Source organism: Betta splendens, chromosome 9 (genome assembly GCF_900634795.4).
Source record: "Betta splendens chromosome 9, fBetSpl5.4, whole genome shotgun sequence".
Lineage (NCBI taxonomy): Eukaryota > Metazoa > Chordata > Actinopteri > Anabantiformes > Osphronemidae > Betta > Betta splendens.
In genome coordinates, this window is record NC_040889.2 from 4479520 (window position 1) to 4507194 (window position 27675).

General features: G+C 43.8%; 1 protein-coding gene across 2 annotated transcripts; it reads right to left on the reverse strand.

Moving 5' to 3' along the window:
* Positions 1–13278: 13278 nt before the first annotated feature.
* Positions 13279–27162, reverse strand: LOC114862380 (monocarboxylate transporter 2-like). 2 transcript variants are annotated; one of them, XM_029162616.3, is made up of 5 exons: positions 26798–27162; positions 21376–21618; positions 18655–18798; positions 17605–18408; positions 13279–17483 (listed from the first exon to the last, which is right to left on the reverse strand). In XM_029162616.3, exons 2-5 carry the CDS (start codon positions 21587–21589, stop codon positions 17203–17205), a joined length of 1443 nt encoding a protein of 480 aa, XP_029018449.1. In that variant the 5' UTR covers positions 21590–21618; positions 26798–27162; the 3' UTR covers positions 13279–17202. The 2 variants fall into 2 exon arrangements, with proteins under 2 accessions (XP_029018449.1, XP_029018450.1); XM_029162617.3 differs by lacking the exon at positions 26798–27162 and adding an exon at positions 26200–26769.
* Positions 27163–27675: the final 513 nt, after the last annotated feature.

The following is a 27675-nucleotide window of genomic DNA, read 5'->3' on the forward strand; positions in this document are numbered from 1 at the left end:
CCAATCAACAATAATTTAAAGGCTTTGGAAGAGTATAGAAGGTGATGCAGGAAATAGAAGTCACTGCCCGTCTGGCACTTGTTTTGCTTCTCTCTGTTTCAAACAAGTTTGGACTCTGGGAATATCTAAATAAATGAATTTCTGTTTCTTTTTATTGTCTTCAAGCATTTGCAAACCTTGGCCAAGCTCTAAACAAAGATCCCAAACTTTTGCATTAGTTTCCCTCTGGACTGTTTGTCTGAGATGCCAAAGTGGCCTGAATGCTCTGCCAGGTTGTGTTCAGTGCCAGTGAGTGACTTTGGATGAGGCTGAGCAGCGAAAGCTTGCTGTTAGAAGGCTTTCCTTCATGCTAAGCCACCGACACACTCCTGGTTAAATAGTCCTTCTCACTAAAGACGAAGGAACGTGTGAAGGAGTGTTGTTGCGGGACGTGACACCTCATCGTTAGACTGGAAATTCTTTTGAGGTTTACTGATGAATAAAGTAGCCTTTAGCCATCCCATCATGCTCATGCTGTCTTTATATCAGCTGTACTCCTTCAATGCAAACACAAAGCGTGCATTCAGCAGCTTCTCCCTCGTCACAGCACAGATACTGAGTCATAGACAAACACTTCGAGAGCAGACACCACAACTGTTACTACTGCACTGTCACATTAGCAAAGACCTTGTGTTGTGCCTCCCACTTTTTCAACAATTACACTCGTGGTAATTGAGTTTCGCAAACAGACCTATTATATGAAGCACCTAATAAGAAAGTCCCAACTTCACCAGCTATGAGCAAAATAATTCAAGTCACATCACAGTTTTTATTTGCTGTAGGAACATCTGCATAGGACGTCCATGGCATTAAACATTGAAGCACAAATCTATATTGTTCACTTCTTCTATTTCACAAGGAAAAACCACAAGCTTGTAATATTGTAAAGCTCATAACTCAAGTTTGATTAAAGGTCACATGGAACACGTCTGTACGAGCGTGTTCAATCAGAACTTCCCAGAGAAAGCGAGATAATTTTGGAACGGTTGTGGGTGGTTTTGTGAATTTAATAATCAAAAAGACTGGATCGAGCCATATCTCACAACTCACACCCTTTAATTCTAAGGACTCGCTTTCTCTAAAGAAGTCCTTTATTGCTTATAGAGTGAGCTGCAGAGATTGAATTATGATATACCACATGGCTTAATTACCTATATGATTTAGTATACAAGCAGCTGTAAATAATTATTTCACACTCTTACAGCTGGAGGACATTTTTATAATTTAGTAAGTCTTCATATATGCAACAAGTGATTATACAATATTTAAGAACACTGATGCATTTCTTGCTTATATTCATCTTTTGCTTACAAACAAAGTTTACATATTTACATTTAAATAGATATAAACCTATTTTTTACAAGCCACTGCTGGGATTGAGATGTTAGCTTCCACTCCACTGAAAACCTTTAAAAAAATGGCCTTATTCTCTGGAGTTCAACTGTCTGAGTTGTAATCAGCATTCTTCCAAACCAAACATCCCACACCTCATTCCAACAAAGGATGTGCTGACAAATAACGCACAGGGTACAAATGCATTTACATATAAATTAAAGCCGAAACCAGACTGTGGCGGCACAGAACGCTGTGTTATGAGTCAATAATTTAGACTAATGACTGCAATAATAGCGGCGTTACTGTAAAACAATGTAAGGGAGATATCATTTGCCTATAGCATGTGTTCGAAACATCCCTGACAGACACCAGCATCAGTCTTGTGTATTTATTTTCTTAAGTACTCACAGATAAGTGAGCAGCAGACAAAATATGAGAGGACGGAGCTCATTTTAAGCGTCTCATTTGAGGAAAAAAAGCCTTAAAGTAGAAATGTGTTCTTGTTGACTCCTTCACACATCCTCCCGGATTGATTATTACTCACACACACAGCTCGACGCGTTTTATTGCTTACACCAGTGCAGTTATTAAGTTAATAATTATAGGGCTTTATCTTAATTACTTGATATAATGGAGTGACACAGAAATACAATTACACAAATTAGGTGTTAACAAGCTGAAAAGAATCTGAAAAAAACATTGGCATTGAAGAGTTAAAGATAAAGACTTCTTAATCTAATTGAAAAATGCTGCCCTATGTACAATACAATATTTATGAGTAGAGTAGTTTAGCTACAGACACAAAATCGAGACACTGCCAAGTCCAAAGTGTTTCTCACTTGATAATAAATGAGATTAGTGAGAAAATAAAAACTTCAGGTTTAAACTTGCTAGACCTTGGCTCAGCAATTTATTAATAAATTAATTCATGTAACAAAGCAGTTTCTGTACCTATGGAATATAATTCATCCCAGAAGAGTCAGATATTTTGTTAAGTTGAATGGTATTAATATACAGTGGATTTCAAGGCATCAATATGTTTAACAATGGATCAAATCAGCTTTATGACTGGACTCTGCATTTATTCAGAGCGCATATTACTGTTTTTCTACCTCCAACCACCTTTATTATTGTGACTGTTTTCATTAACCTTGAGCCGGCGCCTGTTTCTAACAAAAGGCTGCTCATTAGCAAACAAGTAATTATCTGGTGAGCATTTAGCAGCTTTAGAACCAGATCCTGACCACAGAGAAGTTCACTGAGTGCATCAATAGGCTGGAAAGAGTGAGTACAGGACTTTTTTGACCCGTGCTTATGTAACTACATTAAAATGTTATATATATTTAGCCATGACAAAGCCATGACACATGAGTAGATCTTTCATAGCATGATTTAAAGATGTACTGAAAATATAGAAGCCCTCAGACATGTTTCTTGCGACATGCTTACTAACATACTAACAAAGAGATGCCATTGCACTAATTATGTACACATTATTTAACAGTGTGAGATAACTCATCCAAACAGTTCCAGATTACTCTTCACTATGTCTTTTTCTGCTCTTCCTCTGATCAGACTCTAAACTGGGGACTGGGAGTGCCTTCCATGCCCACTGATTATAATGTTGACCTCCCTGCTAATGTAAGCTAGTGTACTGTACACTGCCCCACTACACACGGTGCACACGAAGCCTGCCAGAGTGCCGTAACACTGAATCTGAATGCACCTCCACTGTTTCCATGTCATGCTCACAGCTGCTTTTGGTTCCTTTTCATTGTGACAAAGGTTAATGCGCTTTCAAAAAGCCCCGTGTGCTGGAATAGTTCAAGTTTTCACCATGAAATAAACTAATGGCAAGTCAAACCGGAGCTCCCCTCTGGACCATATGCTGCGACATATGCTTCAACGGCTCCTTTATAACGCTGATGAATTGTGTTGATTTCCTTGGTGCAACTTTATCAGATGGCCTCTTATTTTTGGTACATGAGGAATTGTCCGTGACCAGTGTGTTGAATAACTAAATAATTGCTCTTCCTGGATCGATTATATTGAGAATCTTCAGAATCTCCTTCCATAAACCGAAACAAGTCCCTGCTGTGTCAACTCAGCAGTGATTAGAGACTGGGAACTCAGAAACATACAAAACACAATAGAGCTGTGATTTGACTCAGACCTTATATAACTATTCCCTGAAATTTCAACCCAACACAGCACAAGTTGCTAAAATGCACAAAGCCTGCGGTTCCCCCCCAGACTGAAGGCTGAGTAAACACAGCTCTGTTAAAAGCAGGTTATTACCAAAACCTCTATATAAATAAACACATCTGCGGGTTTATACAGAAACAAGAACAGAATGCACCACTCACCAGTAGCCTCATCAGGACCACATGATTACACAGCAGCCCGACTGGAGGTACCGGGCAGCCCCGCAGAACCATAGCGAGACCAGGGTTTAATATCTGATCCGTGTGGTTAGCATAGAATGCTAAACTAGCGCTACGCTATTCGCTTAATTCCTTTATGACAAATAAACAGAAATTACTGAAGGCCTAAAAATACTAGACTGGTGCAGGGGCAGTCTTCCTCAGCTTAATGAGGGAACGGAAGCCGCGCGCCCCAACGCACCCCGACGATGTAGAGCTCCCTCTGTTGGATTTATGCTGCAACTACAACTACCCCTATTTACGCGCAGCAAGAAATAGATAATGACATTAAACTCACGTAAATACAGAAACTGACAGTAATATTACTAACTGCAATAGACCATGCAATTATATAAATAAAGCATTTAGACAGAAAGGTAGAAAGCTAGAAAGTTAGTTAGTAGACATTAAGTCAATCAAAGTGTTTTATACATGGAATTTGCAGATCTTATTATGAGCATGATGCTCCTTATCAAATAATATAATTTAAGACAGCTAATATTTTACCCTCACTCATCCATTCATCTTATCTCGAGATGCCCTTTAATCCACTGAAGCCTAACTTGCTATCAAACCACTCCCTTCCTACTGTATCAGATGGGTTATTTATTTTTTTTTTTTTTTTTTTTTTGAAGGAAGATCCTGCTTCAGGAAACCATTTGTTTCCTTTTTTGCAATCCACCCCTCCATGGGACCTTCACATGCCCAGCAAAGGCAATCGTTAAGCGCCTCTTTTTTCTGCTGCCATTAAGGTCTAATATATCAGTTGTGCAGTCAATTGTACTTGACAGGCAGCTTCTTGAACTTGAACTGGGTCATCTGGTGACAGATAACACGGCCTGTTTGTTCAATTTCCTCCTCTGCAATAGCGCCGCTCCGAAGTGCGTTATCATAAATCACTGCGGATACGTTCATCATGTGTCTTGTCAGAGTGTGGCGCAGTGCTTTTAGGGTGTGTGTGTGTGTGTGTGTGTGTGTGTGTGTGTGTGTGTGTGTGTGTGTGTGTGTGTGTGTGTGTGTGTGTGTGTGTGAGAGGGCAAGAGTACAGTGTGTGAAAAAAGCAGACAAAGGACAACTAGGACGGGTAACAACTTGTGCATGTGTGTTATTTGAATGTGTGTATTCACAAGCGGCGTTTCATGTCTGAGTGGTTATGAATTCACTCATGTTTCGTGCATTCATTCATTCGCAGCCAGCAGAACTACACCAGTGCCCCCAGGTCACCCTGGGGGCACTGGAAAGACTCTGGGCGTCTGAGCTTTAATGTGGCACAAAGATAATGAAGATCTAACCCCCCAGCCATCCACTACGACAGAGGCTATCGTCAGAAGTGGACAGCAGATAGCGGGGGAAGGCACATTACTTGGCAACGCTTCGCCTTTTCTTCAGCCGCGCCGCAGGAAGCAGATTCCATCCCCCGGTAATATTACAAGTAATATCAAAGCGAAAGTGCGCTGCCTTTATCTGAAAGTAATAATCACTGGCATTTTCATATCAACGAATCAGTTTTTCCTGCTCTCTGTCCAATAACAAGGAATCCAGGCTGTATCCTGGAGCTTCTTATTTGTGCCGTGAAAGCAAATAAAAGCCCGGGTGAACTGTGCCGCCATGATCAAGAAGGTGAAGCGCATGTTGCTCTCCATGCTCGCTTTTCATTTGTTTCTGTAAGTCTAATCCTGGTTCGAATTTTTTAAAAATCACAAACTAACATCAACTAGATTTTACTTTTCTTACAATTCTTTTTTATCGTTTTGTTAAATGTGCCCATTTATTCTGTCATGACCACATTTTCTATTGCTGAACCTTTGTGGTTGCCTCTAAATGATGCCATTTCCACAGCAGGTTTTTGACTGTGCTCTACTCCTACAATTACTGCGCTGCAGTAATTATTAGACTAATTGGTCCGACCTGTGTTTAACGAGTCACGTTGTCTGCCATGTAAAAGAGAACGATATTTTACTCCGCTTGTTTTTTCCTTTCACCGTCTGGGCCCTTTGTCTCTGAGACCAGATTCCTGAAGTTGGAGATGCATGAGACACCAAAACGAGTCCAAAAAAGATGCAAAGAGCACGATGAAGCAGCCACGAAATGCTCGCAAAAAACAAGTACAAAGACATGCAAAACCACTTTAAGTCACAAAGAGATGCAAGTGCCCTTAAAGAGACAGTAAGTGATGAACAGAGAAGCTGTGTGATATTTAGTGAGGTCCCACATGTCTCATTGAGTCATTATCTGTCTTTGCTTCAGTATTTAGTGTACTTTTAATAATATTTGAGTTGCACACATTGTAAAGTGGCGAAACTGGTCCCACTAGATGTCATAATAGGGTCAAATGTGCATTTTGATTGTTTAATGACCTTTGACCTTAGCAACATGAACCTTTTTATTTGACCAACAACATAATTAAAGAATATTCATTCAATGTTTAAGGAAAACAAACCACTGGCTTAATATGTTTCAAGGACTAGAACATTACATTTCACAGCCCAACAGACAACAGACCGCAAACTGGACGAAAGAAAAGAAAGTGGTAGCGCTCGTCGCCAGCTTCTCGCGTTTCTCTCGGCCGGCTACCTGTGCTGTACGGAGCATCGCCGAGTGAGTGACAGGCCAATCTGTTCTGACATGTTAAGTTGGGACTCGATCGGATTACGAAACGCAGCACCGTTAATGGAAGAGACGTTCTACGCCCTGAAGAGCGGACAAGATTTAGTTACCAGCGGGAGTCTGTGACCTTGCCAGTGTCCATCAAGCATCAGCAGACGACTGAGTAATAATCCAACAGCACACCTCCGACTGTAGGCGGTGGATCAGCCCTGCTTTGGTCTTTGGTATCAGGACGTGGAGGATGTTATGATGGATGGTATAATAAACAAATGGTTCGGAGAAATTTGTATTGGTTCTTGAAACATTACTAAATGTTCCGTTGTCCTGCTCCTGAGAGGTTAAACCACACCCAGCCAATAAATGCATCTGGTGAGTCACTGCCATCCCCAGTCGAGCCACGAGTTGCCCCGAGTGCCCTGCTACAATTGCCTTGAGCATGTCAAGGGCGTTACTGCCTGCCACACACCTCCGCATATGAAACTCGACTAATTCTAACTACTTGATTATGTCACCTTGTTTGTGTGATCGCTGGCCAGGCCGTTCACCAAAATCAATTTTCAGGGTTTCACTTGAATCCCTTAATTAAGAGAGGCTGGTCCTGCATCGCGGGCGCTGGGTGCCGCGTTGATGGATGTCTGCTTTGGCAATCAGCGAGCACAAATGGCAGCGAGGCAGCTAATACGGCATGAAGAATGTGGACCGGAGCAAACAAAGCGCGGCGCGAGATGAAGTTCCACCGGGGGGGGTGGGGGAGGGATGTTATTAAATGATGTACAGCAGCTGCGTGAGACTGTGTGCCACGTTCGCTCATGATGAGCCCTGCACTTCATCATGTGGCGGGGATGAGACTTTGCATCTTTTCCCTGCTGCTGTCCTGCTCCTCATCAGGCTCCAGCCTCTCTCCACAGATCCAGTGTGGGATTCAGACCAGGCCACCTCACAGTGCAGAGTGTCTCGGTTTGGTTCAGGGTTCCTGTCGGAGAACCCAGGAGGTTCCCGGCGTCTGAGAGATGCTCCATTCCACGGCTGCACAGCAACAGTCGTGTGTTGGAAACAAAGCAGGCCCACTAACGTTAACGCTGAATTATTGACGAGGTACGAGCGCGGCTGCTCTACTACGGTGTTTGTTGATGAGGCGAGACACGCGGCACCGGCTCTGATCTGAGCGAACGGGAGCTGGCAGCTAAAACGTATTAAATGTACAGCGGTGTGAGCGGAACGCGCTCAGAGCGGAGACCTCGCTTCAGGGAACCTGTTTGTGTCATGTCATCCTGGCCCACGGACACGTCGGGGTGTTGCCGCGACCAAAGCGTCCTCGTCCGGGGGGAGGAGAGCGAGGCCGCTCAAACGGCATCTATTAAAGGCCTTCTTTTCGGGGCCCTCACCTTCGCGTCCCTTTGAGTTTGCTTCAGGTTCCGCCGCTAACGAGGCCCCCCGCTGTGGCGCGGCCGCGCCGTGTTTGCTAGGCCTACGTACGGCAGCAGCGTCTTCGCGCGTGAACTTTGATGTGTGGAGTCAGAGCAGGTGGGCCAGGCTGCATCAAGAGGAAGGGCAGATCAAATAGCACAGTGACTCGCAGGGATTCGGTTCGCTCTGCGTCCCAAACTCTGCAGCTCCCTGGATAAAAAAGGCAATTATAATAGCAAGTAAAAACACAGAATATTATTAGAGCGTCATGCCCTGAAATGCTCACCGTTTTTGTGTTTGCTCTGAAATCGTGATCACAGTTGTGAGTTTTCCCACCTGCCCTGAACTCTACGCCCAGATGAGGTGATCAATAAAAAGCAGAGCCGGTCGTCAAACTTGAAGGGGGGGGTGGGTTGTTGTCATGGGAGTCGTCCGACCCCCACGAGGCAGCTCCGTGAGACGCCGGTGCCGTTACAGGAGCCAGAAGGCAGTGAAAATGTTTTATCTGGGAGGCAATTTAGGGGGGGGGGCACATTTGGGGGAGGAAGCGATTCATTTTTTATGCTCGGTTGTTCTTCACATAATGAGCGGAGAGCTGTTCATTTACGCCGAAACGGCTTCCACTTCTGCCAATTAGCGGGAGACGATTAGCGAAGGAGATATGCTGAAATCGCACAACCAATTCTCCCAGAGACAGGAAGGGTAGCGGCGGTGCCCCCCGCCTCGCCATTCCAAGACACTGGACAGTAGCGTCCTCAGGCTTATCAGGGGCTCAGCGTTCAGGAATATACATCAATAAACAAATGCAAAATAAAAGACTTAAATAAATGTGTGCTAAAATAAAGTCAAAATAAGGTTTACAGCAGAAGAGAAGCCACACACGTGACCTTTGACCCTGCGTCATGGCATGAAAGTCGCAGCTTCTGCCCTATGAATTCTGGGTAACCTTGCACAGTCGTCTCCTTGTCTCCCAAACTTCACCCATCAGTCACCAAGGCCTCCTCCATCGGCTCGTCGTGCGGTCGGAAGTCGCCGGGTGATGATGCGAGGTGACGTCAAGTAAAGCCGGATGGATTCTAGCGAGGTGAGAAGGTGGAAGGAAGCGATACGAAGCGGGACGCGCTGGCACCTGAGCCTGGAGTGAACTCCGACCGCGGATTTTCAGCTTCCTGTTGTGCGATTCCTACAGCTTGAAGGGCTGTGCTTATATTACAGCAGGATATGTGTCTTTAATGTCTGTCCACATAGTTCCTGCCTTTGATAATTACATGCTGTGGACAAATTGTGAGTGGAGGTCTGGTCTGATCTTCATGTGTGTGTGTGTGTGTGTGTGTGTGTGTGTGTGTGTGTGTGTGTGTGTGTGTGTGTGTGTGTGTGTGTTGTTTTTACCTTCAGACACCGGTGAGATGGAGACGAGCACAAATAGCGTCAGCAGTTTTGTTTGTAATTAAACACCAAACCGGGTGCCCTACTTTTTTTTGCCGACTTTGGCAGCTGAGCAAATAATCTCCGCAGCGTCGAGTTGAAGGACATGATTAATGACATCAGCCGCCGCCAAACGCGGACTAAAGTCCGTATCATCCATTGCTGCTGTTTTGTTTCGTCGATTATTTTTACCTGCCCGCGTGCGTGTGACTCGCGGCGACAGCGCGTCAGCTCGTCTGTGACGTGTCCCCCGTCGCGTGCGTATTTCGCGAAATGGGCTAAAATTAATTTCATGGACACTGTGTTGTTATTATTGTTGAGTTTCAGCTGCTGCAGCCTCTTACTTTCTGAAATTGCAACGAAAACCTATAATTAGTTTGCTGACACTAATATTGATAAAAACAGACTAAATAGAAGACAAACAAAAAAAAGCAAAGAGCAGAAAATGCTCCTGTGACTCTTTGTGGGATGAGAAATCTGCGGATAATCCTTTGTTTAGTGATGCTTTGTTGTCAGCAGATACTTTACTGCAGCTTTATGCCTAATGACGTGTGTGAGTGTGTGTGTGTGTGTGTGTGAGCGTGTGTGTGTGCGTGTGTGTGTGTGTGTGTGTGTGTGTGTGTGTGTGTGTGTGTGTGTGTGTGTGTGTGTGTGTGTTTGTGATGCTGTTTGCTCTCGACTGTCTCGGTGTGTGTCTGTCCCACTTTACTGTCTCTTTCAATATTATTGCTTTATTTGGCTGTCAGCGAGTTTCCTCATCTTTTCGGCTCGAAAATGTGTTTCTTGCAAATGCAGACCAGTTAAAAATCAATATTATAAGCCCAGCTGGGAGGCTTCTAGTAAACAGAACTGTACTTCTAATCTAGTTTAGCTAATGACAGAGAAATCCCAGCCATATATCAGTCAGTCCTGCAGTATTTTAACATTTACAGTACATCTAAAGGTTTTTTTTTCTTCACAACAGAAAAGGGGCTGAAATGAAAGCAAACTTATAAAACCTATGAAACAGCTATTTTTGTGATGAAGCAAACATTTTATTACATAAACAAGAAATGTTCCTTCTGTAATTAGCAGAGCTCAAACACATTAATAATTTGAATTACTCATAGCACAAAAAAAACAACTCATCAGCCTGATGGAAAGTCTGCTTATTAGTTAAGAACCTTCAGAATTTCAGAAAAGTGAAGCAAAATGAACACACGCTGAGGACAAACCTACAGAAAGGGAAGAAATCTTTTCTGAGAGACGTCTGCCAGACTTTTGATCCTGGCTCTTGTCACCAAGTGAATGCGGGAATTTCATCGAGACTCCTTCCTTTTATTAAAAAGCAGCTCAACTTGACGAAGATTGCAATCGATAATTTGCACAAGAATATTGATCTGAAGCAGTTTGTTTGTATAAAAGCTTACTTCACAGTCATGCTTTCAGCCGCTTCCAGTGTTTAGCTTTGCTCAGTTGTCTCCATCTCCTAAATGCTGGTGATCAGTCGCCAAGCTGTCCTTCCTACACCTTAGTACAACTCGCTGCCTCCTCCTTTGAAGCCTCTATAAATAAGCTGCCGGTGGACGGCAGGGAAAACCAAGCGGAGGCTGCCCCCTGTGTGCAGACTGCAGCTCTGCCTCCAAACAGTCCACAGTCAGACACGCTGAGCAGCAGCTGCCTTTTGCACAGGATGAGTTTATCCAGATGTGGATCTTCCACCGGCCGGCGTGCTGCATCTTTCCACCCGGGCTCAGCACCGAGAGCATCTGAGGCCAAATGAGCGGGGCTTGGCATTCCTGGTGCCGCTCTAAGTGCTCATCAGAAGTTAAGCAGGGGGAGTCAGGCCAGATCAAAGCCGCAAAGCAGATCTTCACTGTCTGACTTTATCTCCGCCGAAGCCCGAGAAACTCCCCGTCACAGCCTCAGATGCTCAAAAACGATTTCCCTTCCGCTCCTGTTGCATCCCCCCTCCACGATGCTGCACCCAGCAGCCACGGTTGCACAACCCCCACCCCCAAATTCCAAAGCTCTGAGCCTGAAGACCCGTTTGGCTAATAACTCGGCTGCAATTAGGTGGAAAATCTGCAACCGGCGGGCGAATCCCAGCTGATTCTCCTCCGGTCACGTTGTGCAAAGACAAGGTTTGTCACCTGCAGTGAGTCAGAGGGATCCAATGTAATGGCAGGATACTGAGAGGTGTGAACACCTGTCAGTGAACCATCTTCCAAACAAACACAATATGATAAAATATTCTATTTGCTTAGTGTTTTAAACTGGCACAATATAAATCAATATTCCCAATGATTAAAACTACAGTTCTTTATATTTGTCATTTGAATAAGTTCTATAATAAAATCGTTTTGGCTTTTTGTTCAGACTTTTATTTAGAAATAAAAAAGCTAAACATGAATGCATTTGTATATATAAAATATAAGACAGTCACAGATGTGAATACTGGGCCATGGTAAGACTCATCATGTTCAAAGACTGGCTCGCTCGGTTTTATACTGACGCTTGGATCATTTCCAGTAAAGATGAGAGCGATGCCATTATATCCAGAATTTTGAAAAGCATCTCTCTGACACCGAGCTACGACGAGATCTATTCACAACCGCTCACCGAAAAAAAGCGAGCAGCCAGCTCTTCTCTCCTCACAACCTGGCGCCCGAGCAGACAGATGTGCTGATATGCCATCTATAGCCGCGGGCGCTTTCTGACTTCTAAAGGCTTCCGCTGTCAGAACGGGGCGCCTGGGAGAGCGCGACACAAAAGTTAAATGAAGGTTAAATGGGAAGCACTTCAAAGTGGGCGATCTCCGCAGAAAAAATAACGGAGGAAAGGTTAATGCGTGTCTTGTCGAGACACCAGAGCAGCTTGTAGCTTTTGGAGGCCCAACGGCTGGAGGTCCGGTTTGGGGTCAGAACGCCTCGGGCCTGCCGTTTATTGGTTTCGTTTCACCGTTCGCCGTGTGGAGAGTGATAAGAGAGGGTTGCCTCTGCCTCTTCTCTGTTATCAGTCCATATTGGGCTATAGAAGAGGCAGGCAATGGGTTTACATTCAACAGCCTGTCGGCCAGTTGGCATCCGCCGCCTCACCTGGAGGAAACAGGAAGAACAAAGAGCAGGAAGGGAGTGTCAAAATAAAAGGGGACGGCAGGATGGAAGATAGGCAGTGAAGCATCAACAGATGCTCGTTTTAATACACAGCCCGCGCTGTTATTGATGGCAGGTAGATTGGGCCCTTCAGTACTTAACCTCTTACTACAGACTTGTTAGTGAAGCGTGCGCTATTACCTTGGCTCAAAGGCAGCCGACCTGAAATTCGGGGGGGAGGTGTTTTGATGTTAGTTTGAAGGTCAGCTTCTTCAAGCATTCACCTCCCACCCCACTGAACTCCCCTCCTCCTCCCCCCTCCCCCCGCGGGGTCCTCGTTCCCGCTGAAAGGCCTAATCACAGAGAACTGGAGAGGCTCATTGTTGCCTCCTCCACTGTTGACCCTCGCCGGCCCATTAAAATCTAGCCTCAAACGCCGCCTGAGGGCGTCCAGCCATCGCCGGCACGCGCAGCATTGCCAAAGCGCTGCATGCTAATGGGAGTGAGAGGAGAGGAGGGGGGGTTGGTTACTGCCAGCAGGCCGTATCATTTTGGTCAGATGAAGCGCTGCTGGTCCCATCCAGGTACCTTTATCACCGAGTTTCAGGATTTGGTTGTTTCGCTCTCCATCAGCAACGATATCGGACAAACTGGTGGGACTCAACATCCGTCCGTAGGTTTGACGGACTTGTCAGAATAAGAACCCCATCTCATCAAATATGAACTGCGCTATGATTGGACGCCGCTCAGACAAACAGCTCTTCCGATCCTGTTTCAGTTGCTAATTAGCCTCAAGCACAGTTTCAGGAAATTTACACATCCAAGTGTTTGTTTTACAGGCAGTGACGTCCCTATTTGTATCCAGTTAGATGAACAACACACAAAACGAGTTAACAGATCATGAGCACAGATGAAGCCAGATTCTTCTCATAGATGAAAATATATAAACAAAGTCGAGGGACAGAGCCTGATTTGGATATATACCTTTATTGTCTTGGCTACAGTGAGAGGATATAGCTTTATACAGTATTACAAATACAAAAAGATAAATCAGTCTTCTATATCTGTGTGATGCTTTCCCTCAGCAGAGGTAGTGGAAACACTGCTCATTCAGTTCAGTTGCACTGATGAGAAAACCCTCCTCGTCTGCTACTGGAGGGATGCAACGGCCCGAACACTGGACACAATTATACAATTATATATTTCACCAAGTCTTCAGTTACACCTTTTTGGATTTTATGTGTCCATGTGTGTTCACGTGGGGGTTAAAACAGACAGTAGTGGCTTTTAGATTGGAATAGCTGAAAACACTGATGATTTGTAAACGTGGAACTGATGTGAGGAGAAGACAAACGTCACGGCTCGAGGGAGGTTTCACCACGTTCACGATGAAGCTGGTCATAATGGTCAGTGTAGCACAATAAGGCACAGTGAGCTAGCGTTACCGACCGGCAAGTCGCCTTCCACGCGGTCCACACAAGCGTGATGCCAGGAAACGTGGACTCCCGGACAGGTTGGAGTCTGCCGACTGGACGGTGGTTGAGTGGGTGAACACATGAAGGGACAGGTTACCGTTACTGGAGCGGTCCACTCCACTATTGGACTGTTTGAATGTTTAAAACTCCAATCTGCTGTCGTTTCTGATACAAATCTAGAAAAACTTAATAAATATGGTGGCACAATTTTTCACTTAAACGACAAACGTAATGACGCTTTCCTTTAGGGCCTTGCAGACGTTAAAACAAACTATATGTATATGTTCACTCTCCTGAATATGCTCTCAAACCTTCAAATGAATTAGCCTCTAAACACACCAAGAATAAATTAAGACAGAATACATTATACTAAAAATTATCCGATAAGGCTATTGGTGCATGTCAAATTTAATCGGCACCTCTATCAGCGTCATTTGATTACAACTTATTTCATTTTGGTTTTTACAATGACAACAAGGATGGAGAGCAACAACAACACACAGTTCATTTGGACATGAGCCTTCATGGATTTGCTGTACAAATCACAGTGAGAAGAATGTCACAAGGTCGACTTGTGACCTTGGACTCAATTTCATTCAGTAAATTATGGTTTGAATTCGCTCCAAACATAAATCTTCACTTTCCTCCATAACTGTATTTTTCCCAAAACAGCATAATTGGGTTTTATTTGTAGAAAGAAGGTATATTTATATAGACAATGCACTCACCATAATAAAAATATAAATCAAATTATAAAATGGCTGCTGCACACGTGTTACCCTTCAAATCAAATCTTTGTAAGAGGTACTGAAAAACGTGAAAAACAAGTGAGCTCTGAAAAAAAGCTTGGCTGTGCTGTTGGCTGCAGGTGCTTGGGACCAGCAGGGGGCAGTGTTATTTGATGAAAACTGATTGTACAGCAGTTGGTATCTCTCACTGAGAATAATCAGGCGAGTAACACATTACAGGAGTCCCACTTTCAACTAATGAAGTGAAGGGCGTGTCAACAGTCCCAAATCATTAATGCGGTTCATTAATCACAGCTGTGAGCGAGCGACAGGGATCAAATTACAACTAATACTGACACGGAGAGATGGCGAATCGAGTGCATTCCTACTTTTCAAGGTCTAATAAAATGGAAACGGACTAGAGAGAGCATTGCTTTTGTTCTGTTTTAAAAGAAGATCACATTAGTTACTGAAATGTGTAGGTTTTAGCTTTGTTTGCACGTCTGTCACAGGACGCCGCGCGTTCTGAGCTGGAGGTTTCAACACCAAAACACACCAAAGGCCCAAACAGGGCGACATTTACACAAACTAAAGACGTGGAATGGTCAGAACATTGAATAACACCGACATCCATACGATATGTTCATCTAGTACATTTGACTTCACGTAACAAATACACTAGATGGATTAGTATTCAATTAGTAGTAATAGTAGTATTCCTACATACGCTTTACATACTCACATGGCTGTTAGCAAATTAGTTACACAGACAACAATGTCATTGCTTTCACTTTTCAATACAGCAGATTCCTTGCAAGTTCACATTTAACACAAAGCTTCGTATAATACTACAGTATCAAGTATTCACTGTACAGGTCCCCTGCTTTCTTTACATTTAAGGCAATGCATTACAGAATGGACTAAGTGACCACTAGAAGTACATTTCCCTGTATATCTGCATTCAAATAAGGGAGAATCCATTATCTACGGGCTCTACGTGTAGAAAAGCCTCCATTATACAGACGGTTTTGGTCATTAATACCCTATTAAGGCCCACAGAGGAAATTACATTCATCCGTAATTCAATTTATTGAAATGCAGCAACTCTGTAAAGATGTTGGGGTGAAATATGGCTGTTTATCTTTTAGTGCAGCATACTGTAAATGAACCCAAGACGTCCTACAGGAAGCATTTTACATCGTCATTGACTGTATTAAAGTGGGACGTTGGTGTGGGTTTTTTACGACGAGGGCAGCGTAATACGCACGTGCCAGCTGTGTGAACACATAAGCTGTTTATTCATAGACGTGGGACTTTTTAAAAAGGTGCCCAGTTGCCATATAGAAACGCAGCAGGGACGTTGGACACGTGGGAGCAGATGGGACGACTACGTTCAGCGCGCTGGGGTTTGCGACACGTCATCGAGATGTTCGGACTCCTGAGGAGCTGAGCAACCAGGAAAGGCCAGCCAGACTTTCTAGGTCCCAGCAACAAACCAGTCTGCAGATCCTCTTCTGTTTGGCATCGATTAAATAATTTTGCAAACCCAATAGCATTTGATTCAAACTATTGACAGCTTTACAGTTTGCACAACTTTGACTGCGTGAGGACAAACGTTTAAAGCAGATTGGAAAACATATATTTATCATTAAAGCCTCTTCATTTCTGAAACTACTTATTTTTTATGATAATAAAAGACATCTGGACAGACGTTCTAATAATGTCTTCACATACACCAACAACTAATCTGTGCAGACTGTCTAAAAATGTCCAAAGCCAAGTGCAGTGACTGAGAAGTAACCTAGTGAGCAGCACTGAAATACACAATAAGTATTATTAACCTCAATGTTCCTGACACTGTCCTTCCAAAGCAGAAGCACACAAGGTTTTCGTTAACCTTTTCCACATTGCTCACTCTATCTGAACAAAGGAGCACTTTCGTGTTGCTTCTTGCCTTTGTTTTTAGGGCACATATAGACCCCAGCGTCTAGGAATACAAGAACATCCATGACTACAGTGTGAGCACCAATCTGAACAAGACGGCAAGGTTTTCCTAACCGCCAAAAACTTCCTTCATTGCAACCATGTGTTAAGTCGGGAAGAGATAATCTGTTAAACATGTGGATTGAGTTTGCCGCTGGTGCTGCTGGAACTGCATTCGTGCCGTACTGGAAAACAGAGGCGGAACAAAATGATACTTCTTGTTACCGCCTGGAATTATTTAACTTACTGGGACAGACAACTGTAGGGAAACATGAACATACCCGAGCAAACAAGACGTTTCTTAAGCAGAGTTGATTGTCTGATTTCTAATTATCTGCCATTTTCTGTGGAATCTTTGCTAATACGTTTATGAGGTGGAGTGGCCACTAAATACACACTGGTTTTCACAACCATTTTCTGAGTGTCTTCACATGCAGTATTTTACATGTTCTTCTGTGGTTACTGTTTGTATTAATGTCATAGCTGATGCTCTTGACAATCTGATACGACTCCATTTGACCCTTCTTCACCGCTGTAGTTGCTTTGGCAGTTGTTTTTTTTTTAGAAAAAGTGTAGAGGACCCCCTTGTAGAGCCTGGTGGAACACCCAGAGGCACCTCTTGGCTTGCAGTTCAGTTTGGTCGTTGTTGAGGATGTTGAGAGGTTGTGGCAGAGGTTGAGGTGAACTGCTGGCAGAACAGAACATTCTAAATGTTGGTTTCACGTTGCATAGGTTCCTCCTCTTTCTGATTCAGTTCGGCCAACTCCGTAGAGGCCTGGGTTTCCCCATCAGCCTCCTTCTGATCCTGGACTCGGTCTGGATCTTCTGTATCAGCCGGTTTATACATCTCGGCATGTTTCCGCTCGCGCTCCAATAGTCTGTAGTTAATGAAGTTTCCAATGAAGAGCCAAATACTGGCTAAAATTACAACAGCTCCACAGCAAAAATACATGTACTTGTAGTTTTTTGTGATATCCACCAGTTTCCCTGCAAGACAGCACAAAGTTGAGAGTTATGACCTACTGATTTAATCACACAGGCAAAGTATTCCGTTAAGCTAAAAGTGCTGAATATGCTCAAAACGTAGCATCTGAGATACAAACCATACCTGCTAGGGGTGGCCCAATGAGGACTGGGCAGCACTCCACAATGGTGGTGAGTCCCACAGCACTGGAGAACCTCTGGGCCCCAACCAAATCCATTAGTGTTTCAAAAAGAACTGAGCTGACCATGCCGAAAGCAAAGCCAAAGAATACAGAATACAACACTAGACCAGTGTAGCTTTCCACCAACGGGCAGAGTATGTGGCACACCCCATTGTACAGCACAGCAAAGCTGAAGAAGTACTGGATTTTGGGCCGGACCCATCGCGAGTTGGCTAGCAGCCCCATGGATGGCCTGGCAAACATGTCAACAAAAGCCAGGATGGAGAGGAGGAAGGCAGCCGAGTATTCATCAACTCCCATGTCTTTAGCATACGCTGCAAGGAAGACAATAGGTGCGAAGAAGCCCAGGAACATAATCACATTCCCTGACAGGTAGATGAGAAAGCCACGGTGCTTAAAGAGACTCAAATCCAGGTACTTGTTGACCGTTTGCCAAACGGTAAGCTTCTCTTTCGTCGCGGTAGTGACGGCGGCCGTCTCTTCGTCCTTCTTGGCCTTGCCGGGTGGTGGTCCCAAAGGCCTCATGAGGGAACCAGCCACGCAGCAGTTCAAGAGCAGCCCACCCAGGATAAGAAAGCTGCCTCTCCAGCCAAAATTGTTGAAAAGATACTGATTGAGAGGAGCCAGTGTGCTGAGGAACACGGGACTGCCCGCCATCGCCAGACCATTAGCAATTGGACGCTTCTTATAGAAGTATTTGCCAATCATGGTCAGTGCTGGCTGCAGATTGAAAGCTAGTCCAAGACCTAAAAAGAATGATTAAATAGGTTTATTAGCAACAGGACTTCAACTGCACCAATGCTAATAGTGCTTTTCAAAATGATGCAGGTTGCTCTTGACGGCTACTGATTAAGCAAAATATTGCATTACATAATAAAAGTATAACCAAAACATTGAATAAATGAAGCCAACAACTATTTTATTTTTAACCTGCTACCTAGAAAGACAGGCTAACGCCCAAAATAGGTTTAAGTGGATTTAGATGCACTTACCGCCGATAACTCCAATACAGATGTATAGCTGCAACACGTCATTGCAGAAGGAAGCTGAAATCATGCCTATGGCACAGAGGCAACCCCCCATCATTACAATGGGCCTGCAGCCATACGTGTTGACTAAAATACTGCTGATGGGCCCTGAAATGAATAGAAAACAAAAAATAACCCACAGGTCACATGTTTACGCAGAATCACTGAAAGTGTCTACATAAGGACTTAATCTGATTAGTGACACCAGCCACAGCCACAGAGTTTTAAAACAGGTCACTCCTACGGTCTGGATCAAATCGATTTAAAAGAACTAAGTGAGAATGTACTGGAAGTAGTGAGAGTAGATCAGTGCATTGCACTACAGTGTTGAGTGGCATAAAGTAATAATTAACCATCTTGTCAGAATGATGTAACCAGAAAACCTTCTGGCGCGCGTTTCTCCTGGAAATCAGGTTAACAAGACAAGTACGCAGCCATTTGATCCAGTGGTCATAAAAATAGCGATTAGTGCAACTTTAAAATGTCAGCATGAACAAATGAGATACTAATTACAGGCAATTGTGCTCATTAGAATTCAGCGCTGCACACAGTACAATAAGTCAAAGAATACGGAATGACAAGCAAAAACATTCAAATTTAGACGTTGATACAAGCACATTGAGGTAAATTTGCAGTATCAGTGATAAATAGTATAAAAGCATCTGATGGGTTTCTTTATGTTTTATTTACATAACGTAAACAACTAATTTTGACTGCCTAAACATTTTGGCATCTATGCATAGTTGACACTGTCACTTATCCCTTTACTGATTTTTGAATGCAGGAGGTCTAAACTGATAAGTGAGGAAGGGAATGCAAGAAACAATGCTCAATGAGTAGCCAGGCAACGCTGCAATTTGAAGTAGGAGTCATCCAACTTAATTGGCTCCTCGTGGTTCTTTTTCTCGACCTTGAGGGAAGTTACCCTCATTTGCATCCACGCCAGTGATCAGGGGCTCAGAGGGACCCGAACCGGCTGGAACGAGGAAGCCCCTGAGCCTGTGCATCACCTCCCTTCGAGGGAAAAAGAAGGCTTATCATCTCCTGGCCAGACGCAGCACGGACCTCATTACACAGTGGACAAAACCCTAAACTAAATATAGCCACCTAGATCCCCGAAGGGAATGACACACATAAAAATGTGATTCTCGTTCCACCCCCTTTTAATAAGACCTGAAGCAAAGAGGCTGTTATAGTTCACGATGTGAGAATGCTGGACATACACCTCGCTTCCAATGGGATAAAGTCAACGGGAACTGAATGACGTAATGAATGTGGTAAACGGAATGACGAGCCAGCTTGAACCCAGTTTATCTAAGGTATGTGATAAATTTGGTCGATATTTTCAGGTCGACGCGCTTTTGTGACCACATTTAGAAAAAAAAATAGACGATTGACATTATGACTTGATGGTTAGAAAGGCAGGTCTGTAGCAGGAAGAATTCCAGTCCCATCACCATTATAAGTAAGAAGCGCTGGGCAGCTCTATGATGTCAGCCTCACAGCAATGATAGTGATGTAAACACACAGACGGTCGAGCAAAGCGTCAGCACATTCAGAAGGCGTTAAACACTCGAGGCGCGATCGCTTTATCGGGCACGGGAGGCAGAACGAGCGAGCGGGTCCTTAATGACTCTCTAATGAGCGAGAGGTCTGCATGAACGAATGAGTAACAGGAGCCGCTTGCCTAATAAGTGCAAATATTGACGTGGTCGGCGCGTGACTGCGTTCGCTCGCGGCCACTGCGGAGCTAAAGACGCGGCCGGTGGTCGTTCACGTGCCCGTGATGTGGCAGACCTGAACTTTGTCACTCGCAAAAAGTCGCTTTTCTTTAAAAAAAAACAAAAGGGCAGCTGTGAAATACTTCAAGGCAGAATGTGATTTATGCAAGATAAAATGAAACAAAATCCTTTATAAGTGCCAAACAGTAAGACATTTGTATATGCTGTATTGTTGCGTGAAGTCAAATATGTACAAATGACCTCAGGCATATTTTTTCCCAATGGTTCTTAGTCGTTATCAGTCTACATACATGCTGACACAATGTAACTAATATCGACAAATGTATTGACAGAGGAGACTTGTTTTGTTGGACCTCTACCCTCGATTCTATTTGACTGGCTGGGCGCCGCAGCAGAGACAGAGAGTGGACAGAGACATGCTGTGGGCCTGAGGGGACAGGCAAACATTTACTGGAGACCAACAAAGAGTTTGCATTAGTGTTTGGGAAAGCAACTTGTCCCCTGGCTGTGACTGTTTCCAGTTCTTCTAGGCAACTGTACATTATAGTTGCGACATATTACTGTCACGCCACACATTTCAGTTATTCTACTATTCTTGCATGTATAAGGTCAGAAATGAGTTTTCCAGGCCTGTTGATGACCAGTGCAGATGGTGTCAAGAGCAGTAGATAGGGTGACAGGGGGATTACAGTGTGCACAGATGGCAGCTGCGACACTGCCAAGCAGAAGGCTGCTGGACTAAATACAAGGCAGGAACTACAGCAGGTGACTGGAGTAATATGCTGCAAAATGTCCTGATGAAAACAAAATTTGACCCTTCGTTATTCAACAAAAAAAACATCTGTAGCAATGCAGCATTGCACGCAATAAAATATTTTGGTCTTGGCAAAAGAATTCTATTCAGCGTTAAATCAGATGTAAGGCCGTTCAACCAGGGACTCACCTGCAGCGTACATGACTGCGAGCATGATGGAGGAGATCCATGCTATCTGACTGTACGAGGCTTTGAAGATGATCTGGATGTCTTTGAAGAACACCGTGATGGCCTTGGGAAAAGCGTACGAGAAGCCGATGGAAATGAAGGAGCCGAGCACCACGGCCCACCCCCAGCCGCCGTCCGGCGGGGGCACGGGGGAAGTCGCGGACGGTGGCGGCATCGCTGGCCCACCTCAATACTCGCGCTTTACTGCAAGACCAGACCAAAAAAGACAAGAGAACCAAAGGTTTATATTTTACAAAACACATGACTCATAGGTTGAACAGCTGAGACAGACCTGTACTCACAGTATCTATAAATCAAACAGACATGTGCAGCTTATATTGACAGTAAACAGTAAAGATGGTTGTGTAACTATGAAGTAGGTCAAACAGTTCCTCCACATTTACATTAAACAGCTATGGTAGTAACACAACAGCGGAGTAATGCATACCGGAGGCCTGGATCCTGGCACAAAACACGTGCAAACAAACCCACGCACGCACACCTAAGCCATCCAGCATTCACCTTGAGCCCCCCCCCCAGCAGCCACTCAGTCCCTAATGGGAACAAAGCTGGTGGAGTGGCAGCTCAACGTGAAGCGTTGCTGTGTACAAAGCAAACACACCTCACTTATGTGTCTATAACCACGAGAGGCAATTGTCCTCTGCCGCACTTCACTTTGTTGATTTTATACGAGCTAATGCGCGCACACACACACACACACACACACACACACACACACACACACACACACACACACACACACACAGAGCAAGAAAGGGCAGCTCTTGTGTTTGTGTTTCAGCTCCGTCTAAGCTCATTAGCCTCGACTCGACTAATCAGCCAGGAATAATTTACAGCCATGTGATTGTAATATGCTCACTCTTTGGCGTCACTAACTCTACATGTGATCACTCTGTGAGAAAAATGTTTCCTTCCGTTTGCGTTCCCCGAGGTTGCCAAAAAAAGGCTAGGTGTGGTTTCGTCACTCTGGGTGAAACAGTTTCGAGAGCTCAGACCAGTTAGACAGGTATGGCACAGATTCATTCATTCACACATCAAGGTCACTTTCAGTCTGTGTGTCACTGTTATATAACGCAATATACAGTAACAGCATGATACAATACAACCTTTACCCAAAACACCCAGTTTAGTGGTCTGTCGTCTCTCTGCACACAGAGGGTTGGCAATGAAGCCACACCTTGGCCATTTTAACCCACCGCAACTCCCACATTTCTACAACCTGCCACAAACAACCCACAAGTTTTTTAATCTGGGCTTCATGTCACGTTAGAACATTGTAGTACGCTTCTGAAATGGGCCACATAAGACGGTGAAAACAATGTTCATACTTCAAACTGTTAAGCCTAACGGTTACTTGCCGCAGGTGTGTGGGTGGAAACATATATGTTCAAGAAGTGGCCTCAATTTAGGAACATCCTCACAGGGGGAAGTAGGCACTGTGTAGACCCATGACTACGTTCCTGTTATCAACAACCTTGGATCACAACCTTGTAAGAACATTGCATCTTGATTCTATTTCCGTGGTTGTCATGGAATGATTGATTTGTTTGGGTTTTTTATTTTGATGCCTACATTACTCTACTACAGCTCTAAAACATTGGTATCAGTGATAAAAGCTGTTTTAGCTGGATGGGTGACTGAATTCTAACAAAACAGCTCCACACTGACTAAAATATAATCCCCTGTATAGATCCCTTGCATTACCCCTTAAATCAAACTCAGAGATTACTTATTTTTTTCCATACAGCAGGTCTAATCCACACTAATCAGATTATGGGCTGCAGGACTGTGTGTAGATAATGGTTCTGATTGATTGAACATGACGACAATGGTTGAAGGAGCCACAGAACTGCTAAGTAGCTTAAATTGATGGATCCAAATATGACATGTGGACAGGGTGGGCACAGACAAGCAGCTTCAAGGCAAAAGCAGAGAGACTTCACATATTTGGGCCTTTGGGGGATCAAGCAGAAGCAAAGTCATCATTCGGTCAATACAATGTCAACACGTCCTTCTTGCTTTTGAAGCCCATCTTGTGAGGTCTTTGCTGTGTCCTTCACCGGACAATGCACAGGCCGCTGGTCAGCTGACTCAGGGCTGACCGAGGTCCTGCCAGCAGTTTATATAAACACAGATAGGAAGCAGATCAGTTACAGTGGCTGTAACAGCACCAGACACCATCACCCCGATGCCCGCACAGCAGGATACCTTCTCTCTAGAAATTCTTTTTTTGCAGTTTAAACAGAACCAGATTATCGAGTTCACTGGAAGTTAGACGTACTTTATGACGTCTGATCTTATTTACATCAAACTAGGAGCACAGCATTACACAGTATATTTAGAAACTCTACACCTATAGAATTCTTAAACTGACTGACTGTAAAGCCTAAGAGTCTACATCCACCTTAGGGCCTTATACCAGAACGAGGCAAGTGAGCCGCGAGGAGAAGGCGGGAGCTCAGGAACCAAAACAGTGCTCCCATAATCACAAATCCCAACTGGCAAAAAGCACACCATACTGGGTTACGTAGCACTAATGCCTGTCTGTCCTACAAGGACATCGCTTCGCACCTTGGCAGGAAGCCTAAAAGAGAAAGTCTTTGTGGCAACGGGAGCTCAGGTTTGCTTTACAACAAAGGCCAAGCTGAGATCCAGGCATCATGTTTCTAGTAAGTCCAAAGAGCTAAAGGGAAAATACCACCACACAGTCCATCATTGTATGACACGGATCCAAACACCCGTGACTATTCATTTCATGATAACGGTCACGACAGCACATGCACGGCTCATTTCCCAGAGCTTTCTTTGACTTCTTAACTGTCAATTTGTCGCAAAAGAGTTCCCAACCAAAATGTAGCACGGTTTTAAGATATCTACAACAAAGTGTGGCAAAGAAAATGCTAATTAACAGAGCATCCATCCAGTTTATGCTAATCTCAGGTGTTGATTTACTGAGATAAAAAGCTGGCGGCGGGTGACATTAAACCACTGCAGAAGAAGAGGGAGGAACAAAGTGAAGGTGACATTTCTAGCATTTCCATTTCGTATACGCAAATGGAAAATGTGCATGAAAACTCCACCAACAATAGGGTGAGCAGCAGTGACTTATAATTTTATGATAATGGCCTTCTAATGTGAAAGCCCACGTTGGTGAGAAGCCATAAGTCATGTTAACGATCTATGTGCATTTTTGAACACCCGGTGACCTTGAACAGTTTTGGCTGAATGTTATTCAGATGTGCTGCTGCCATGTCAGAGTCAACATGAGGAAACTTGACCTTTAGAGTCAGCAGCTGCCAGCATGACCCTCGCCCTGCACCTCCACCTCAGTCTCATGGCGACTGAAAAGCTATGGCAACACATGACCGCCTCGGAGTAACGCTGCTGGTTTTGTTTTTACAGCGAATTCTCCATTACTCGCCAAGTGTAGGAGAGCACGTTTTATCCTTTTCATCAACTAGTCTCCCCACAGTGAACTTGTAAACACACTTACGCTCGGTATTGTGCAGCAAGAAAATACCAGAGGAACTCAAAGCGGCTTTAAAGATCAGTAGGACCACCAGGCAGGGGGTCTTCCCACATAATACACAGAGATCATAAACCCTTTGTACTTAACTTTCACTTGACACTACTTGAAGTGTTCTCCCTAGAACTAGATGGAAAACATTGAATTATTTTCCCAACATGTAACAGTGCAGCATTTGTATCCTTTCCATTCAACTATAGGTCCCCTACATAAAACCACACCTGTGTTGACACAATAACCTTTCTGACAGTCCGACAGTTTCCATGAGGGCAGCCAATCCAAGCTCCTGCTTGGCAACACGCCTCTGAGCACGTCTCACGACATGAGACAAAACACTCTGACTTAATGAAACCATCTGTCAAATGTCAAATTAAAGTGTCTGGTTAGTCACTGAATGACACCTTCACTATACTGGATAATAAATCTTTGAGGACATTCCAAGTATAAGGAAGAACATTGTAATTCTGTGGTTTGTGGTATGTAATTAATGTGCACTTAACTTTTACTTGTTGAAATTATTATTGCTGTGTAATACATTCTACTCCTTTTGAGTTAATAATTTATTAAATAATGAATAAATTAATAAAACACACTGGTTCCCAGCGGTTTGCTTGTTGTTTAAGCAGCCAGCCACTAGATGGCAGTGCTCTGTATTTAGAGGAATTTATTATAATCATGCTTGATGATTATGATGGTGCGCTAGGCTCTGACTGTAGTCTTTCTTAAAATTTAAAGAAAAATTATATTGCAATGCACTAAATCACATTTTTGGTTTATGCATAAAAATACATTCATGCATTAGCACTGCAATAGCTTAGCGAGTAACATAATACTCAGGCTACATTTAAAGCAAGATTGTAACATTTCAAATAAAATTATTTATTTATTTAAATTTATTTGTTATATAAAATAAGAAATAACAAAAAAATGTTAATGTTTAAAATGATACACTTTATTAAAAAATTATATTAGCCTGACACAGCTAGCTTACAGAAGCTAAAGTTAGCACACCTTAGACTTAGATGCTATTGTTTAATTCACTTACTTTAATCACTTTATGACTATTTCCTGTTATTTTGCTTTGTTTTGAAATGTACTGGGCTAATTTGCTATATTTTTACAATTAATTTTAAATAATCATCTAGCAGCTAAACAGTGACTTCCTGATTACCCATAAAGGAGACAGTGATCTACTAAACCAGCACATTGTGACGTGTTTAGCTATGTTTACTACTTACCAGCTGACCAGGAGGGAACATCCACAGCTTGTGTCAAAACCTGCTCAGGGAGAGGAGGAAAAAACTCCGAGGAAAATAAAAGACTCCTTGTCATGTGGTTCTAGGAAAACCCTTAGAAGTTGGCAAAAGCGTCAAGAAAACAGGCGATAAAAAGCGTGATGCAGAGTCGGGGGGGTGATTCCTCAGCACTGCAGCCTAATCATATGATGCTGCTGATGTAAGGACGGGGACCGGATGAAGCCAGTCTTACTGCTTAAGGCCTGCACCGCCTCAACCAGGCGCTCCAACTCAAACACGGCTTCAAATAATGAATATGATCGATTTTACGCAGCTCATCCTCGTGCAGCTGGAGCGGCAGGCTGCCCGCCTCTCCCCAACGGCTCATGAACGCATCATAAACGCAACCCGGCGGAACATAGCTTCACGTAGATCAGGGTTTATTTCTCATTCAAAGCGCCACACGCTCATCTCCTCACGCACCGAAGCGCTCCGGAAACAGCGAAAGCTCGGTTTAATCCCCCCCTCATCCCGATCACCAGCAACGGCGGCTCATTTTACCGGGCCGCCAGCGATAGACGGGAATGAAACGTTACTGTACCTTGAAGGGAACTGAAGAGGTGACCTTGGCGCGGAAAGATGCGTGCGTCTGTGTTGTAGACGGATCTAGGTTTTAAATTTCCTGAACGAGCCGCTGCCGCCTGACGTGGAGCTGCGGAGGGCGGTGCTGACGTAAGAGCGGAGGAGAGAGGCGACTCTTTGCATCGTTACCGCGACGAACCGCTGGTATTTTTCGTTCCTCGCGCGCACGCGGTGACAGTCACCAGATTACGCTGCTACAGAGCAGGAAGAGACGCCGGGGCAGCTGACATCTGCAACGTTACTGTCACGCTCGTCGGACCGTTAAATATGTATGAAGTATAAAGAAGACCAAATCGCGATCCAGAGTGTTGAAGTGTTTTGTTTGTTTTGTTTTTTAGATCGATATCGTATCTACGGATCCCCTAAAGGGACATGGGGGAAACCAGTAGAACAGGAACAAATCTTCTGGTGAACATGAGATGATAACTCATTTGAGATAATGAAAAAAAACAACAACAGCGTGGTTACTTTTTCCTAGTTATTCAGTTAATGGAAAGCTTTTATTATAAGCAAATTATATAAATATGCGTTTAAAGAACATTCACATAAATTCTATAAGATTGTTATATATCCCTGATGCTGCTACAGCATCTGCTATTCAAACGCCATAAATCAACGTTTGAATAGCAGATGCATGCTATAATCATCTCAGTGTGACTTAAAGGACCTAAACATTTAGCTCAGTTAAAACTGCCTTCAAATGTTTTCAGCTATAGCAACTGCCTTGTATTTCTCACTGAAACAACTATGATTTGCATTTACCAACTGTACAAAATACAGGAATCACAATGTATCACTTGTTCCTTTACTGCACAAAATACGGGCATTGGAGTTTTC